The 18,814-nt window shown below is 39.9% G+C and overlaps 1 protein-coding gene across 1 annotated transcript; it reads right to left on the reverse strand.

The window, feature by feature from the left end:
* Positions 1 to 1,221: 1,221 nt before the first annotated feature.
* Positions 1,222 to 18,031, reverse strand: wdr45b (WD repeat domain 45B). The gene is made up of 10 exons (XM_035404148.1): positions 17,748 to 18,031; positions 8,458 to 8,532; positions 6,786 to 6,887; positions 6,470 to 6,557; positions 5,804 to 5,898; positions 4,885 to 5,075; positions 4,575 to 4,660; positions 4,382 to 4,483; positions 4,091 to 4,212; positions 1,222 to 3,221 (listed from the first exon to the last, which is right to left on the reverse strand). The coding sequence occupies exons 1-10, from the start codon at positions 17,812 to 17,814 to the stop codon at positions 3,115 to 3,117; spliced, it is 1,035 nt and encodes a 344-aa protein (XP_035260039.1). The 5' UTR covers positions 17,815 to 18,031; the 3' UTR covers positions 1,222 to 3,114.
* Between the last annotated feature and the right edge of the window lie 783 nt (positions 18,032 to 18,814).

An 18,814-nucleotide genomic window follows, 5' to 3' on the forward strand; every position in this document is an offset into this window, starting at 1 on the left:
AGATCGTGCTTCAGCTCCACTGTCCTACATGTAGGCTGTACTACATGTACACAGAATTTAGGAAGATAATTGCTGGATTTCAAAGGTGAAAATTGGGACACTGTCCAGCAAGGCTTTTATACTGTCCACTGATGTGCACTACAATATCAACTGGATTAATATGGGCTACCTGTAATCAAAATTTTTAAATAATTTCTGCAGGTGCTCAAATCAAAAGTTGGAGACCTTTTAAGCAAAAGGATTACACCAAATCTACATTTTGCTGGCAATCAACATGGATGTATACTGCACTGCTTTGATAAACAAATGTGTAAAAAGCCTAAATGGTTTAGCATACTGGAAAAGAATGAATCACTTATTGTATTCAATATGGCCACCCGCCCAAACTAAAAACAGATTGTGTAACCAAGAGCAATGGATTGTAATGAATGATGCTGAAGCATGAAGTGTAACATTTGTTCTACTAGTCGGAATTTTCAAATATCAAGGCAAGTCTGGTTGGAAGAGAAGAATTTTGAGTTACTTGTCTATCAAGTGCAATAAGACACACTTGTCTGTGGACCATCAAATGGATCTGAAAACTCCTTTTGAATGTCAGAAACGGTCTCAGACGTCCACCTGATTCACATCTGCTTATGACAACAGACTTTAAAAAATGATTGTCCATCTGAGGTAAATCAGACAACCGTGCCTCATTGTGACTTGATTCTGTTTTTATTTAATTTTTTATAATACTCATAATTGCATAGTTCGTCAATATTATTTTGAATATTTTCACATTTGTTTGCTTGAAGCTGACTACCAAGAAAACAGGGCCCAACCACTGTGCCATTGTACTGAAAATGTGAAAGTATTTAAAATTATGAACAAACCACACTGAAAAAAAAAACATACGAACTGTGCAGAGGCAAGTAAAATGGCTAAGGGTTTTGAAAGGTTTAGATTAGGTTATTCAAAGAGATGCTAAATGGGAAGGCATGAAGTATAGAAATAAAAATAAACTTCTGCACACTAAGATTCACTTAATGGCACACTGGAAAAAATCTAAAGTTTCAGTAGGCCAAAAATGTTAGCAATTTCCAATGTGGTGGTAAGCAAAATTTGCAGGATGACAATTGTGTGTGGAGGTTTCTTTGATTTTTGAGCTATTCTGTGCAAAGGGTGAATTTGCCAGGTGTGCAAATGTCCTCATCTCAGTATTTATGAAGCATATCCTCACAATACAGACAGAAAAGGCTTTATAGACATGGCTGACATATTAGGCATAGACATTTCAATTATTAGTAAACAATATATTTCAATTTAAGTCTCAAAATGCAGAATGTATGCAGTGCCCCAATGCTGTTCCTCTGTTCGTGTCCCCCCACCCCATGCTGAGTGCATGGCTGATATATGGATGTTTCATCACAACTCACACATTGTGCAGATCAGAATCTGATCATCAACACATTTACATTCAAGACTGTGGCTGTAAAAATGAGGCAAAGATCAGCATTCATCATTGTGTTTCATCTGAGGAAATAAAATATACACAGAAAGGGTTAACTGGCAGATACATGGAGGGTTAATACACTTACAGGTAGTATACACACTAAGCACAAGGTCTAATTAGCTGACAGTGCAGGTTGATTTTAAGACTTTACATTAGCTTCATCTCATCCGCTTTGCAAATTACAAGCGGTATAATGTGGGAGATTTGTGAGAGATTTGTAGTCACTAGTGCACCGCTGTGTCCCAGAATCATAAATAAGCCAAATATAATTAGCAAGTAATCAGAAAGCCAGTTCCAGGCTGAACTCATCTGCTTCACAGAAGGAAGGTCTGATAATATAGGCATAAGATGTATAAAACAAGGAAAATTTATAAGTTCAGTTAGTGTATTCAAAAACAATAAGGTTGCAGCTGGAGGCTATGCATGACCAAGCTATATTCAGTGCAGATTTGTTGGAGAGATGGAACACTTATGATGAGAAACACCGGTAATGTTTGTTCTAGTCACCTTGTTGGTGAAATTTCTTAATTCTCAAATAACAGAGAGAACAAATTTGGAAAATCAGAGCGTATGGCATCAAACGGAAGCCGATTGGATTCTCTCAGTTTTACAATTCAACAACCATTTTGAGACTAGCTATAACACATCCATACTGATACACAATACCTCTTTATTCTCAAAAATCATGAATTTCAACAAAAATGTATGTTTTTATGATACAGCTGTGTATTTTATGTAACTTTGTCCTTTTCAAATGCCAACTGCTCAGAAATTGACTAATTTGTGCTACTGCAAACACTTTGCAACCGAGCACTTCCAGTCTTCTATGCAGTCTGCAGCACTGAGAAAAACACTGGCATTTTAGTGTAAAATCTGACAGATTATAGAATTTTACATACAGGTGAGTAACATGAAATGCAAAAACCAATTCTGATGTTTTTTTTTTTACTTTTCTATACATATAATCTATAGTTATATAGGTTCAGTCTGGCATAATGGGTTTACACTAAAAACAAAAATCTAGTGCTACTAGGTATTTTACACATGTATGTATAACCCACCTTGTATGCTGGGTCATGTGGTGTTAGTTGACAAGAGCATTTACTAACAATAACAGAATCAACTATTCTTTAAAAAAAAAATCAAAGTGAATTCCACAGAAGACATTCTTTTAGTGTGTTCAACTCTCATAAGGGGCTTCAAAAATGGACAGGCAGTCCAGCCCTCTTTGAAATGCCATTTAAAAATAAAGCAACTACTGTCTTTTCAAAAATAAATTTCCCTCTTCTCTCATAGTTGCATGAGGAGTTCTGGATCAGTTTGTTCCACTGTGCTGTGGACCATCTGTGTGATCATCCTTCACTGACTGTTCAGACAGGTCTTTTTATAGTTAACCCAGGAAAAAAGGAAATAAAACTCAATCTGGCACACGGTCGCGAGTCCACTTGGTCTTCACCCTCCTCCTTGTCCCATTTTGTCTCCAGGTCTCAGTGACAGCCCCCTCCCCTCCCCCTCGGGACGGTCACTGGCCATGGTGTGCCGTTTCGGTCTGTCCGCAGCAGGCAGGTTTGAAAAGGCCGCTCACGAAAAACACTCTCCACACGAGTCCTTACTGCTGCCGCTTAGATCTTCTCGTCTGTCATTTCCAGAAACTGTGCGTAGACGTCCCTTGAACACTCCCCTTTTTGGTTGAAAAGGAACTTGTAGTAGCTGCCATCAGCACATATAGCTGGGGAAGGGGAAAAAAACAATAATATATATATATATCATTCTTGCAACAGCTAGAAACCAGTGAATACTTGGCACAGAAAGCATTTTGCTTAAAAAGAGAAATGGGAGTATTTCACTTTTATCCTAGTGTGAACTTTAACAAACAAGGTCATAAAACTTCTGAATATTTCCACACGAGGGCAGTGCAGCAAGAATGAAAACAAACATAAGAGGCGGTTCCTTCTAGTAGAATAGAACTCAAGTTCTCTTACACTGCACTTTAAAATGTACGTTTAGAATTTACAGACCTTCAACTCTTATTTTACACTGAGCCTGTAACTGGAAAATGGTGCAGAAGTAGAGTATTGGAAACACTTCCACAAATCAACATTTAGGGAAAAAGTATCGAAAGCCTGATTTTGAAGTCATCTAATTGAATATATTCTCAGGTTATACACTGCAGTGTTAAATGTATCAACTGAACTATACAAGCACCCCTAGTTTTAGCCTCGGTATAAATTGCAAGCGCAGATAGTTATTAAAAACGAGCCCACTAATGTCAGGCCTGTTCCAGACAGAAAGCTGCCAGGTATACTCTGGTACCAAGGCAACCGTTTCTCTGCCTGTGGACTGCCCTTTGCCCAGTCCGACTGCGCCCCACCCTGCAGAACAGCTCTGCACCAGCTCACCGCTGGGCAGTGGCCCAACGTCTACAGTGAGTGCACTCTAGAGCACTAAAATGCTGACACTTCCTTAGAACAACGCCCAAGAGATTTCATTTCCCCTTTCAGTTGTTTTCAGTCCTGTCTGCAGCTCCTCCAGGAACTTGAGAGCGCGTAATGCTTCTTCCCGCTGGAACTGTGACAGGAGCTAGCAGCCCAGCCGTACCTATGACCGCGTTGGGCTCCGTTCCAAAGGCACAGACGCAGGGGGACCCAGACGGGACCTGGAACTTGGAGAAGCTCCACTTAGAGCTGAAGTATTTGGGAAGGAAGCTTGCTGAAGCCAAGCTGCAAACCAAAAAACAAAAGGCGAAACAAGTCAGTGCAGGCTCTAATAATGATGGCTTTAACGACACATAGACAGGGCAGCGCTAGCATGGACTGCAGCCAACACCGCATCGCTGTGGCATAATTTGTATAAAGCACAGAGCTGAGGACAAATAAATCTGCCGCAGACCTGGACTGTTTGTTCCTTTTGGGATCCTCGGCTGCAAATATGTGCACAGTGCCGTGATCGCTGGACACGCAGATGAGGGATGCGTCCTGGTTGAAGTTAATACTGGAGGGAAACAAACGTCATGAGACAACAGCCAGTGATAGACATCCGGGAGCTAAGCATGCTAGCGCCTGAGCTGGAGCACGTCGCTCACCAGTAAATGTTGGCCGTTTGAGAGCCCCTTCTCAGCTCCTGGATCAAGTGGCCGGCCGAGGTGTCGAATATTCTAATGAGAGTCCCCTGCAACACGAACCATGACCAGCACACAGTGAATGACACATAAAACAGTCATCTGCAATTAGTAGGCTCAGGTCCAGTGCCTGTACCCTCAGTATCGCCGCCGGCTAAATGTGTTCCTCACACCACGTAATGGCTGTACACTTTGTTACGATCGAGAAGCCCCATGGTTTTCAAACTGCTACCTGTGGCAGCACATAATCAGTGACTGCACTGGCAGGCCACACCTTTTCAGAGGCAGTGGCTATCCGTGTGCCCTGCAGGTTGAGGGCGATGCAGCACAGAGCTCCCTCGTGGGCAGGGATGTCCACTGGGGGCTTCTCCGTGTTGGCCAGGTCCACTATCTGCACGTGCCCAGAGTGGGTCCCAGGGAAGGCCAACAGGGAATTGTTGCTGTTTGGACACAGGACACAAAGACCTTCCAGGGCAGAGAGGAAGGAAAGTCAATGAATTGCATGAAATCGAACCCACTGATTAAGTGCTGGACATCAGACCTTAAATGTTTGGGCCTTCTGCTTCAATAGTTGGACATTTTTTAACATGTTTGTGAAGTGTTGTATTATGAGCACTGCACCTACAGACTTGGTATAGCTGGTACATTTCAATGGTCCCATAGCTTATGGAAACAGAATTGGGTAAGTACGAAGGTCTTCATAGTCATTACTGAGGATTGCCCTAATTCAAAGCCATATTGCTTTTGCAGCTGCAAAAGAATGGTGTAATAATGAGATCACTGAGAGATCATTATTACACACAGACACTGAGAATTCCCTCTGAGCTGTATAAATGTCTGAAAGAATGAGTCAGGTCAGGATTCAATATCTATACAGTATGAGCGAGAAACACCGTCCTTAATGCCTAGTCATTTGCAACCTTGCATTGAACAGGAAACGGGGTCTGGACATGAACTCTCATGTACATATGCTATCAGAGTACTCTCATTAAAAAATAATTCATTTTCATTTTTCATTCAAGCTTAAATAAAGGCCACCTTGGATATAATGCCTTTGTACACATGCTTTCCCTGTCCATTGCATACATGTTCGATACAATGACTGACACACGGGGAGAAGAACATGCACTTTTAGGCCTGCCGTGGTCCAGGCGGAAGCTCGCTGGGAGAAGGTGTGACTCTAATGGACGTACCTTTAGGGTTGTAACAGGTCTCAAACACATGCAGCTGATGTGGGTTGTGAGTGAATGTGAAGACTTTGATCATGGAGTCTAGAACCACCACAATTCTGGAACCAACAGAGACACATTCACTGAGCTTTCATACACATAGAACCACTGAGCATAGAGATGAAAGCAATGCATCAAATCTGCAGTGCAAACATCTGGAGGGCAGACAAGCAAGTAAAGACCTCCATTCAAATGTGGTTTAATGCAGAGATGGCTAAGAAAGATATAGCTAATTAAAATGGCACAGTATAACCCACTTCTAATCAAGTATGAATTTCACAAAGAATTACTGTACAATTTCAGAGGGAAATTAAAATTAATCTCAAGTTCAATCTAAAGCTACATCTGCTATGAGTACCTCTGGTTGGAACAACCCAGACTGCCCCAGAGCCCCAGGTGATGAAACTTCCCAAGAAACTGGAGCAAGACTTCCAAATTTTGGAGAAAGATTCCTAATGTCACACTTCCATCAGCCACATTGGTATCACATCAACACAGGTCTCCCAGTGAAGGAACCAGGGCAGGAGCCAAAAACACACTCACTCTGTGTCATTTCCTCATCCACTCTGTCTCTGCCACCCCCTGATTTATAAGCAGTCAGAAGAGGACAGGAACATTACACTAAATTACCTGTCTCGCCGAAGTTTAACCGCTTTAACCTCTGTAGAGAACTCAATCTCTATCACGGTCTTCTTCTTCAGGTCATCCCAAATCATCACTGAGAACAGCAATAATAATTGCGTCAATAAGAGCGTTCGTATTCTAGCCGAAGAAGTGCTTTATCATATTGCTAAAGATTAAACCAACAGCACATCAAATACTAAATAATTTCATACATATCAAAGCATATGTACTTTCGTAATGAAATTAAGTCCAAAGACAGAAAGCTTCCTTCTCACAGTTTGGGCTTCAGCTGTAAGTGGAAGTGAGATGATTATTAATGTACCTTTATTAGGTGGGTACTTGGGCTTCTTTCCACCTCCAACAAGTGCTAGGTAGTTACACCGGAACAGCATCTCCACATGGCCTACCCCGCCCTCCAAGAACTCTGAAAGGGCATACAGACAGAGGACGGGTGCTTCAGCAGTCGCTCGAGCAAGAGAACACAGAAGAAGAGACGGCTGCCACTTCGGCAAGCAAACGACACGATACGACAATCCAGCAAACCACTAGAGACCACAGTCCAGCAAGCCTTAAATTTGGACATTAATTGCACATAAACTCAGTTATATTTATGGTTTACACCACTCCTCTCCAGCACACTAATGCTTTCCATCATTTCCTACATCATCAGCACACATCTGAACTTAAAATGTAAAACCCAGCACAGATTGTTTACAACGAATTGGGAGGATTACAGTCAACTCACACATTTACTGTAGAGGACACCAGGAAAAGGCTACAGGCATCGTATGTCTGACCTCCACTCATTAACTCAACAGCATGACTGTATTGTGATTTAAAATAGACGGCCTAAGAACTGGTCATGTGCAGTGGGTCACGTGCAGGCGTTCTTCCCTGAGAATAATTAACTTCTCCTTGTTGTCTTTGCTCATCCAAGGAAACTAGATGTCAGATAGAAGATCTGCAGAGGAGTCTTGTTTTACCAACAGTGTTCTTTAAAAGCCTCCATTAAATGCACACAAGACATATTACATCCATTGGAAACTGGTAATGACTCCCAATGGCAGTGCGTCCCTCCCATGCTAATATAACAGTTCTAGTAAAGGCTGTGATCCATCTCTACACATGACTGATTTGTCATGCAAGAAAAAGAATCCAAGTCGACTCAATCAATAAGTGGGGGGTGGAGGTTTATCATGTGGGATTGAAGGGTAGGTAGGTGGAGAGGGGGGTTTGGGGATTGGTTTTTTACGATCTCACGCGGTCACATATTCACATGTTTATTAATTTTAAAAAGATTCACATGTTTATTAATTAAAAAAAAGATTCCAAGTCTGTTGATTCTGAATGATTAGATGTTGAAGATTGGAATGTAAGGTAATATAATCAGAAATAAACAAGTCTGCTTAATTTATATTAAAAAGGGTTTACCAGACCATTCTCCAGCTGTGTTTAGACAGCTGGCCATAATGCTCAAACTGGAATTGCTTTTCAAATCTGATTTATTTTGGGTGACTATCCACACAATACTTTTACAAGTGGCCAGACTGAATTTTTTTTTTAGTCAAGTCTCTTCTTACGTCTCTTCTTTACGTCATGAAATGATGACGCAAGACAAAACTCTTGCATGAGGACAGATGAATAAAGCACTTGAAAGGGCAAAAAGGCAGATTTCACTGATAAGACAAAAGTTGCATGACCAGGTATTGAATATTTAAAAGACTTTGGACACCATACTAATGTGACACAAATCACAACTGAAAATAACTACAATGCAACACGGGAAGCAGCTGCAACCACGGCTCCCAATGTTTGCGGTAGATTGTGGTGCTAGGACTGTCAATAATAAAATTGATTCAATAATTTAACCTCAAGAAATGTAGCCTAATTCCTTTGTCAATTTCACTTACACACAGGAACATGCAATGTGTGGTTACTAATATACCACAAATACGAATAAAATTCAACCACTGCGTTCTCACAGTTATCTGTACCTTGCTTTTCCTTTTCTTTAAGAGGATCTGTGTTGTACACTCGGAATCCATTCTCCATTCCACATGCGAAGCAGCCTGGGATGAAAATAAGGGTATGGTTAAACACTTCAGATTACACACTCATACTGTGACCACTTTCAATTACTCCACCCACATTCTTTCCCAAAGGCTTTTTAGTTGCTGTTTATGATTAATGTATATGCACACGCAAACAAAAAAGCGAACTGAATATGCGAAAATCCTCCTTTTTTACATCTAGACTACCTCTGTATGTGAAATTCCACTGAGGGTAACAGCTAAGTAGTAGGCTAATATTAGGCCTACGTATAAAGCATCACCATTTGTTGCCCTATATTTTACCATGTTAAGGCATTCTGTGAATAATAATTTGCTCAGTTAACATCAAATATCTAGGGTAACAAGATGCACACCTGACACATTCTATAAACCATAAGGCTTGGATGCTCCCAGAGTAACAGTCAAAACAAACTGCATACGAATAAAAGAACATCAAAGTTACTTTGTAAGCGTGTGAGTAAATAGTGTCACAGTCCATTAAGGTTCTTATGCTATGTGATGCCTCTTCTCTGAAAACTAGAAGAACAAGAATGAGCTGATCTAACAACTATCAGGCTGATTTAAATGCCAACAATTTCTGAAACATGTTGAAGCTCAACCCACTGAAAGTTTGCCTTCCAATGAGCAGTACACGTCTGCCTTTTTCGTTGAAAGATCTGTGGAAAAGAACCAATAACTCCAATAAGTTTTGAACAAATGCACGAAAGTTGTTGCCAAAAGTAATCAGGTGGACTAAATTTATTTTAATTCACATCAAATAATAAGCACATGAAAACCTATTTGGTGCAAATGAAAGAGTGCATTTTATATAACTGTATCTAGCTTGTCCACAGCTTGTTTATTTAACAAAATGGACAGAAAGGACCATACATTTGTGTCAAGCAAAGACTCATTTCAGAATATAACAGTACAGTAACTGTCACAAGAGGCTGACATACTCTTAGGGTCTCTGTGAGACAATGGGTAAGACTGAAGGGCATATCCAAATCAAGGCATTAAGGGATTTAATCAGTTATGTAGCTCAATATAGTAGGCCTATGCTGCGAGGCATATATATTCCACAACAATTTGATGGAAATTATATTGGCCAGGACGGAGTGTGGCACAGTGGGTAAGGAACTGCGCTTGTAACCGAAAGGTCGCAGGTTCGATTCCCGGGTAAGGACACTGCCGTTGTACCCTTGAGCAAGGTACTTAACCTGCATTGCTTCAGTATATATCCAGCTGTATAAATGGATACAATGTAAAGTGCCATGTAAAAAGTTGTGTAAGTCGCTCTGGATAAGAGCGTCTGCTAAATGCCTGTAATGTAATGTAATGTAATATTGTTGCAATAGCCATTGCTCACGAATATGTAGGCTACTTTGACTTACCAGTATAAAAAAACACCATATTCCTGTCAGTCTGATTTCAAATTTTACCAGGAAAATGGCGGTTTGGGTTTTTTTGATGTTTAGTTTCAGTGCATGTTTTTGATCTCCAGAGAAAGGTTTTGTGCCTAATGAAGGATATTTCAATATTCAGAGCAGTTTCTGGTGACCTGTCAGCTAGCATGGCCCCAGACTATAAAATACACTTCTAAAGTAGCTTGTACACCGACAGTACATTTTTCTTGCTTTGGCCCCGATGTCCCGATACCCACTACTGTAAAGTTGACAAAAAATATCTGAGCCAATCAAAAATATACACTAAAACTTATATAAAATATCATAATTCCCAAGAAAGTCAACTATCCCTTAAATGTCCCCTGGACCCTTGCGTCCGGGATCCACAAAATGTTGCACATAAATAATTTGAACATACTGTGTCAATTTAGGATTATGAACTAGGGACGGAGTGTGGCACAGTGGGTAAGGAACTGCGCTTGTAACCGAAAGGTCGCAGGTTCGATTCCCGGGTAAGGACACTGCCGTTGTACCCTTGAGCAAGGTACTTAACCTGCATTGCTTCAGTATATATCCTGCTGTATAAATGGATACAATGTAAAGTGCTATGTAAAAAGTTGTGTAAGTCGCTCTGGATAAGAGCGTCTGCTAAATGCCTGTAATGTAATGTAATGTAATGTAACTAACATTCGAGTCAAAACAGTACTTGTTCCAGCACAGGTACCATGTAGGCTATGTGTGTGTTTGTGTGTGTGCCATTGCCAAATTCAGTTTTTTTCTCCAAAAAATTACTTTAAGAGTCAATTAGGCTAAACAACAGAAAACAAGAGTAGTAGCCTATATCTGGCCCCGTGTGGTCAATAGAGAAAAATACACTTTACTACACAGGAATTTCAGCGTTATTGGGAAAAGAAATCATAACAGGAAAATACCACCATGCACACTAGGGGAAACTTTCCAAATATGTTCTTTTCGGAAACCCACACAGTCTGACAGCAGACACCGTGCACAGCAGTTTCAGTGTGACTTCAGAGACCTTGAGTTTCAGTTCTCAAGACATATCAAGCTAGATGTTTACCAATGTTGCAGTCTGCATTAGCCTAAACAATTGCATTGTAAAAAAAAAACAAAACAAACGGTAGTCTACTTTGCAAGCGTTTACAGTTTGCATGGCTGCTCAAACACATTACGCTGGACTCCCTCACACTCCTGTACATGATTCTGACTGAGAAGCTGCCCTACCGCTGCAGACCCATTGCCACAGGTCAACTAGCTGAACTTAATTCTTTGCCAGCACACATCCGTACAGCACAGGAAGGATGCAGTTGGCAGCCTCCTGCCCACAGCTGCATGACTCACAAAATGTACAAGCATGTGCCAGGCGCATGTGATCCAGCAGCGCCATGGAAACAAGGTATCAGCATGCTCAGTCCACTGAAAATGTTCTACACTACTGAGAGCACAACACTACACTCGCGTGCATACATACACACTGTAAAAGTATGTTTCATCATAGCAATGAAGAATAAAAGTGGAGAGGGACCAGTGGGGGAAAAGGCAGTTAGCTTATGAGTGGGTCACTACTTATGCTGTTAATAAGGGATTGTGTCCATGTGTGAATCACTGGCAAACCAACTAGCAATCCATATCCAATATGACCATGCCTAAACTGTAGCTAAGATTACATAGGCCTAATACAAGATTTATGTTTCCTTGGATGTGATGACTGCTAAATTGTTGCCATAATATGGCAACTCACAATAACACAATAAATGTATGTTGTTCATCATTTTTTAATGACACGTGTAACAGAAGCAGGATGAAAGGGAATAGGGGGTGAAATACGTTACAAACAATGTTTTGGCATTCTGATCAAAATAAATTTTTGCAACACAGGCTAATAGGCTAATATTTAAAAACCGCCTAGATTTCTGTTTTAATATACTTTTAGCAAGCTATTCTCTTTTTCAACTTTTCATTCAAATTAAGCCCTTAGTGACTGAATCTCTCAATGCTAGCAACGGCCGTATAAATATCATGATCAATAAACAACACAAATGTGTCAGACACTGAAAGATGATTGGCTCAAAGAAACAGGAGTAATTATTTTGTTGTGGTTCAAGTCTGGGTCATCACCTGGGTCATCACTCATTGTAATCTTTAAAAAAAATTAAAAAAAACATCTTGGAATATCTGCTTTAAATAGCACAACGTATTTTTTACCCTACATTTTCTGCTTAAAGCAATGCACTTAACGCGACCACTGCTCTAAAGCCAGTCACTAAAAGCTTGTGTCACACACTACAACTGCAGCAACACTGGCTGCCAGGCTGTCTAACAGAGATCACATGCCACCTACTTATCGGAATAGTCAGGAAAAAGTTCAGAAATTCCATACAAATGTAATCTCAAACTTTGCAATATCATACACAATTTTCTGTTGATAGACAATGTGTTCTGATTAACACAAAATTTTTGCAACTCTAGAGTAAATCACCAACTGCTGTCAATGTCAATCAACATAGTGATGGATTCAAAATACTACTGAACAATTTGGAATTATGTGTATTGTGTCGTAAATATCTTTCACATACCATCCACATACCACCTCCTTCCAGTAAACTCACACAGTCTGAATAAGTCCTCAGACAAACCGTCCCACGTCTAGCACCTCTAGTTGTGCATTACATTGGCCATGCAGGGTTCTCCTCAAACTGTAACAGGGGTGCTGCACCACCTTGTGAATCTGCAACACCACCTTGTAAAGTTTCCCTTCAGCCTACCTAAAACTGATAACATTAGTTGTAGTATTATTTGATATCATGACGGATACCTCAGCACTACTTGGTCATAAACTCCTGGCAAGAGCCCTGCAATGTTCCCAGGCCAGCACTTTACAAGAGTTGTCCTACTCTATAGTCTAGTAGCTTTTTTTAAATTATTATTTTAATTATTTTACTTCTGTTTGAATATTTTTTTGTGTAAAGCCGCGTTTCCACCGCAGGAACTTTACCCCGGAACTAGGAACCTTTTGAGGAACTCAGTGCGTTTCGACCGCAGGAACTAGGGTCTAAATTTAGTTTATTTTATTTTATTTTATTTTACCCCCCAAAAAGTTCCTGCTCGGGGGGTAGTACTTTCCAAAAGTACCGGAACCTTTGGGGTGGGGCGCAAGCGCTGAAAATTTCTGATTGGTCGACTACTTGCAGTGTTATTTGTTTTATTTCAACCGCCATATTTAAAAATCTGCAGCCGCAAACAGATTTATTTTCATAATAACTTCAAATCAAACTTGTATGTTATGCGGCGCAGTAGCCTAGTTTTGGTTATAGCCTACCAACGTCTTGGAATTACAACGTGTGCTCTTCTGTTCTTTTCTTGCTTTAGTATTCGTTTTATAAAATGCTAAGCATTCGTGCTGGGACAGCATATTACGTACCAAAACATTCAAACGGATTAATTTGGTTGCTGAATATTTTCTTCCGGATTTTCTTTGTTAGCCCGTTGTAATTGACTCAAAACGTTTGATACAGTTATGTGAGGTATGCGGTAGTTCTGCGTAATTCACATTGGTGATACAGTAAAAGCAAACTGGAAATCACCTTCCGCACTTTTTGTCAGGGTAAAATAACAGGTTAATTCTAGTAATCGTCCCTTTAGCTTTTTCAGACTGCCGTAATTTTACTCTGCCATTCTTCAATTCCACAAAAAGACCAGGAAGACTATGGACTAATTTATGGTGCATGGTTCGCATCTGGAGGGCACACTTCGCTGCTCGGCTAGCAGTAACTTCAAAGGAAAGCAAACGGTGGCTGTACCACTGCTAATTTAAATTTTCACGCAAGTCCGAGTTTTCGTTCTATTCTTGTCATTTTGCGATTAGCCTATATGGAATTGACGATGAGAAAGTAATCAAACAGCAAATTGTTAACAACGTGTGCTTGTTTTCTGCTGTTGTTGCCAGTTATATTGGAAATGTGAATGCATTCTGTCGCCTCGGATGTCAAGACATGAAAGTGAATGTGAAATAGCGACATAGCTCAGGAGGTAAGACCGATTGTCTGGCAGTCGGAGGGTTGCCGGTTCAAACCCCGCCCTGGGCATGTCGAAGTGTCCTTGAGCAAGACACCTAACCCCTAACCGCTCTGGCGAATGAGAGGCATCAACTGTAAAGCGCTTTGGATAAAAGCGCTATATAAATGCAGTCCATGAATGTTCGCATAAAAACATAATGAATGTGTTTGAGAGGATAGCCTATATAAAACAGTTACAATCTGACTATGCCTGTTATATCCTATTTGTTGCATAACAACGGTCCAAGTTCAACTACCAACAACAGTTTTGCTTGACAACGGTAAAATATGCCCAAACGGCTGCAGAAGAATATTTCAATTCCAGGTGATTAAATCGATAAAAATCAATAAATACAAAAGTAACCATATATAGTCATTGTTGGTAACCCGTTGTATATAATAATATATAATAATAAACCCCTCCAGGCTGTCCCGGTTATTAGAAAATAACGTAGGCTACTTCGGTAGTAGTATGGGGTTACAGAAGAAATCATAGGACAGATGGACCGACGACAGCGTCGCTTTTTCATACGTCAGTGGGCTAATTTGCCTAATCTTCATGGGACTTTAGACCATGGTGGAAACGCAGACAACCATGGGCTGAAGGGACCTTTTAGTTCCTTGAAAAGTAGTACTTTTGGTGGAAACGCGGCTTAACACTGTAATGTTATGCTTGAATTTGGCATCCACTAGCATCTTGCTTGCCAAGTGAACAACACATCAAAGTCAAACATCCAAAATTAATATTTTAATGAAAAAACATAACAAAGAACAAATTTGGTGCTCTCAAATTTGGAGTTCTGTTTAAATACCTTAAACATATACATATCTTAAATCTATAAAACATTAAAATATATAAGATTTTTTTCTTTTAAAAAAAAGTTTTTTTTTTTTAAATGTTTACCAAAAAGTTAAGTGATGTTAACTTTCTGTCAAAGCATTATCTTCAGCAACTTCAGAAGAAGAGCATTTCAACAGGATATGTCAAAAGTTTAAACTTTGTTGCTTTAAAACAAGCAACTGCATGACACACTATTACTAAGGATGCAGTGGTGTGTATATTTGTGAAGGTGTAACTAGCCATTGAAAGTTATTAAATAAGAAATGCCTGCTTCTTTACTTGAAGCAACCTCTTGGCAGATGCCAGATGTAGGCCAAGTAAGCACATGGGTAAATACCCATCCCACTTTTCCAGGTAACAGAGTTCAGAGGTCAGCCTTCTTAAAACATCATCATAACCTTAACCCCTCAGTTGCCTTTGAATCAGATCTGACCTGTTTATATAGCCTAAGTCTAACAGCAGCAAAGCCCCCCCAAATTTTATACATTTAGCCCTGAACCTTGATCATTTTACTAAAATGACCCCAAAAGTAACACTGAAATATTTTCCAATTTCATATTTTATAACTACTGCTACATATTTTTATTCAAAGATTGTCTTGCGGGTCAAATCAGATCCTCCGGTAAAATCCGACCCAATTTTCGAACCAATTGCAGATTAATTAATAATAGATTAGGAAACAACCGGAGGGTATTCCCTTAATCTTTTTGCACAAACTATCACCACCACACACACACAAACACACAAACACACACACACACAAGTTATGAAGCCACTCCCACTGATAAATCTATTCAGAACAAGCTAATTTTTTTTCTTTTAGTTGAATCACTTTATTTTCATGAATCACAGCCCATGATAAATGTTTGAGGCACACCCTCCCTCCCCGGGTAATATTAGGTAACAAATGTTTTCTCTTGCATCTTACTGGCCACAACACCAAAAACGAATAAAATCACTTTTTTCCCCCGATAAAAAAAGTAGTGTATACCTTCTAAAATACAGACTCTCTGGCCTGACACACTAATAATAAGTTATTCAGCCATCTATTGATGAGTGACAGGTTGATTTGGGATGCAAAATAGATTTTTGATGTAGAGAGAGTCCTGGGGTAGGGCAGAACTGGCCCTCAGGGTTAAATCATTTCACTGTGCTAAAAATTATAGTTACCTTACTCCAACCACGTGTGGTGTGATTGTAATGATCAGAGGAGTATTACAAACAAAGATTATATTTTATTTGCAACCATGAAACAACTGTATAGAAACTGAGATGAAAACACGAAACTGGGTTACTTACACAATAACACAATAAGCTTACACAATAGGCTACTTAAAATGACAACAAAAGAAAAGTTTTCAGTTTAAACTGAATGAAGCCATTGAGAACCAGCTGAGTACGTGTCTCAAATGCAAGTTGTGACAAAATAACGCAGATAACCCTGGGCTCAAGAACAAATGAATCATGAAACCCAAATGTTTCGGATGCACTTCCACTTCTAAAAGAGACAAAGTTCCAATTTTAGACCTCATCTAGGCTATTTGATGGGATTTTTTACATGCAGATTTTACGCAGTGATATTGAACATACAGTATTATACATTCACAAATTATGCAACCTTTTTACGTTTTGACACAGTTCAAAGTTGTATTACTGGTTTTATTTATTTATTTTCGCATAATCCCTCTCCTGTAATTTACTCGACTGGCCAACTGTGGGCACAGACAAAAAGCGGATCCACTTTTCTTATACACCAGAACACTGCTTACTGCAAAATACGAGCTCTCGCCTGGGCACCATCTAAAATGTCAATGGCCTTGCTTTTCTAAATGTAGCCTAAAATTCGTAAGTTAAACGGAAATAACTCAGCTGTCTTCATTGTCTACACTAAATTCATCAGCCCATGCAAGTTAACAAAAGGGGCCAGATCACTGCTGACCAATGATACAGCAAAACTTCACTGTCCATATTCAGCTATGTATTGGAGGACTGTCATAGTATTTATGAACCATCCCCGCAAACGATGACTGTAATAATTACGTCAAATAATCCAGCTAACAGAAACAAAACCAATTTCGATAATGTTAGCAAACTAATTATTAAGACAAATGTCACGTCACAACTTTTAAATCACTTTTCGTTAACTAACAAGTAACTACCAATATGGTTTGGAGGATGAGATATGGACTGCATTTACACAGCCTGGACAATGCTTATCACCAAAACCGTAACGTTTAGAATATTCTGCTTTTCACGGACAGCACATTACGTTAGCACCTAGCTGCAGTCGAACCAGAGCTCTGGTCGAACCCTCTAAGCTTTACAAGTGGTCACTGGCCACACCGCATTTGGAAAAAAAGGCGTTCTCCTCAAACGAGGGAGCAGCTAGCCATCACTTTAACGTGCATACATTTTTGGTAAATTTCACGATGACAACCTGCTTGTAAACATGCAATAAATTACACTGGGCAGCTATGTTATGTAGCTAGCGAACAAAATAGCTAGCTAACGTAGCATTAGCATTATGAAGAGCATCATTTCTTGCCACCAACGCAGGCTGATCAATGTCTAGTTCGCCCACACGTCTAGTTATGACCGCTACTTTGCTAGGTAGTCCCTAAAATGGTTTCCTGTCCCTAAATATTCGGAGAAGTGCCCAACGACCTGATAAGGAGAGTGTATCCAAAGTATCGATGCTACTGTTAGCTAGCTAGTCAGCTGATAAGAAGGACTGCATATCTAGCTAGCAATATGGACAGCCAGCTATATCTGCAGTCTTAAAATGTCCCCAAGTTTAATAACAATACCAGACAGGCTGCGCCTGTGGGCCTTAAACGTTAGCGTGCTATGCAACTAGCAACGGCCACTAACAAATAGCAGACAGAATATGAAAAAGCTGAACCAACTTCTCACCGTGATCCTGGTTAAATCCGGCGTAAAGAAGCCCATTCCCGTGAGGATTGGACGGTAGAAGGTTCATAGTGCTGGCCCGATATTTAAGAATAATGGTAAATTTGCAAACTAATTTCAAGTCAACGACACCATTCCTCCTCCGTAGTCAATCTGTCAACACACGGAAACAACCCGAGAAGGGCTCTTCCTCCCTCGCTAGTACGCTTAGCAGCACACCGAGCGACCGAGCAGAGAACCATTTAGATGAGCTAGCTCGATAGCTGGCTAGCTAGATGCTAACTTTATCTCTGTAGCAACCATACACCAACCAATTTAATTCGGTGGACAGTGCTACCGACAATATTGTTGCGCATGTCTATATATGGTTGAGGTGGCTGGCTTTTATGTTCCGAAACATGAAATCAATAATTATTGGTTAGATATCCAAAAAAGTATTTTTATATTTTTGATAAGAGAATGCAAGCAATGCCCTATTTTTTATCCAAACATGAAAAAGTTAAAATTGGGAAATTTGCTCCTTGCTCCATAGCGATGCCTATTAATGTGTAGTTCAAACTCTATCATAGTCATTCTTACACTTGTGCTTCCCTCTTGTCCCTCTTGAAAGATGTCAAGTAGGCTACAGAGAAAACAAGGAAATTCAGAGAGAATTAAAGCTGACCCTGAAAGTAGAGAGGAGGTCTTGAGGGAAATATGGAGAAAGTAAACAGTGCTTTACTTTTCTATTAACAAATATCAAGAGAAGAAACTGAAGGGGATTTTTTTTTAATTATGGTGCAGCCTCTTCCTCCATCTAAAAGAGAAGACAGAGCAATATGGAGAAATTTCCACCTGAAATATAAAAAAACTGAAAAACTATTGGGATATATGAGTATTACCATCACCCAATATGTTTATCAGCATCCTGTAATGAACATTGGACAGACTGACCACACACACACACACACACACACGCACACATACACACACACACACACACTACTGATGTTTATTATGGATTATTATTAGGCGAACTATTTGTTGTTGTCCTGAGCTACAATAAGCAACCATAGGAACTGTCCAAATGA

The sequence above is a fragment of the Anguilla anguilla genome, chromosome 2 (assembly GCF_013347855.1).
Source record: "Anguilla anguilla isolate fAngAng1 chromosome 2, fAngAng1.pri, whole genome shotgun sequence".
Classification (NCBI taxonomy): domain Eukaryota; kingdom Metazoa; phylum Chordata; class Actinopteri; order Anguilliformes; family Anguillidae; genus Anguilla; species Anguilla anguilla.

What these genes read in the sequence shown, in the direction of transcription:
- wdr45b (XM_035404148.1), bottom strand. Translation starts at nt 17,814, where the DNA reads ATGAACCTTCTACCGTCCAATCCTCACGGGAATGGGCTTCTTTACGCC. An exon ending in GTTAAACTTCGGCGAGACAG is followed by an intron (nt 5,899 to 6,469) that starts GTAATTTAGTGT and finishes TGTTGGTTCCAG; the next exon opens with AATTGTGGTGGTTCTAGACT. An exon ending in TAGCCACTGCCTCTGAAAAG is followed by an intron (nt 4,661 to 4,884) that starts GTGTGGCCTGCC and finishes TTCGTGTTGCAG; the next exon opens with GGGACTCTCATTAGAATATT.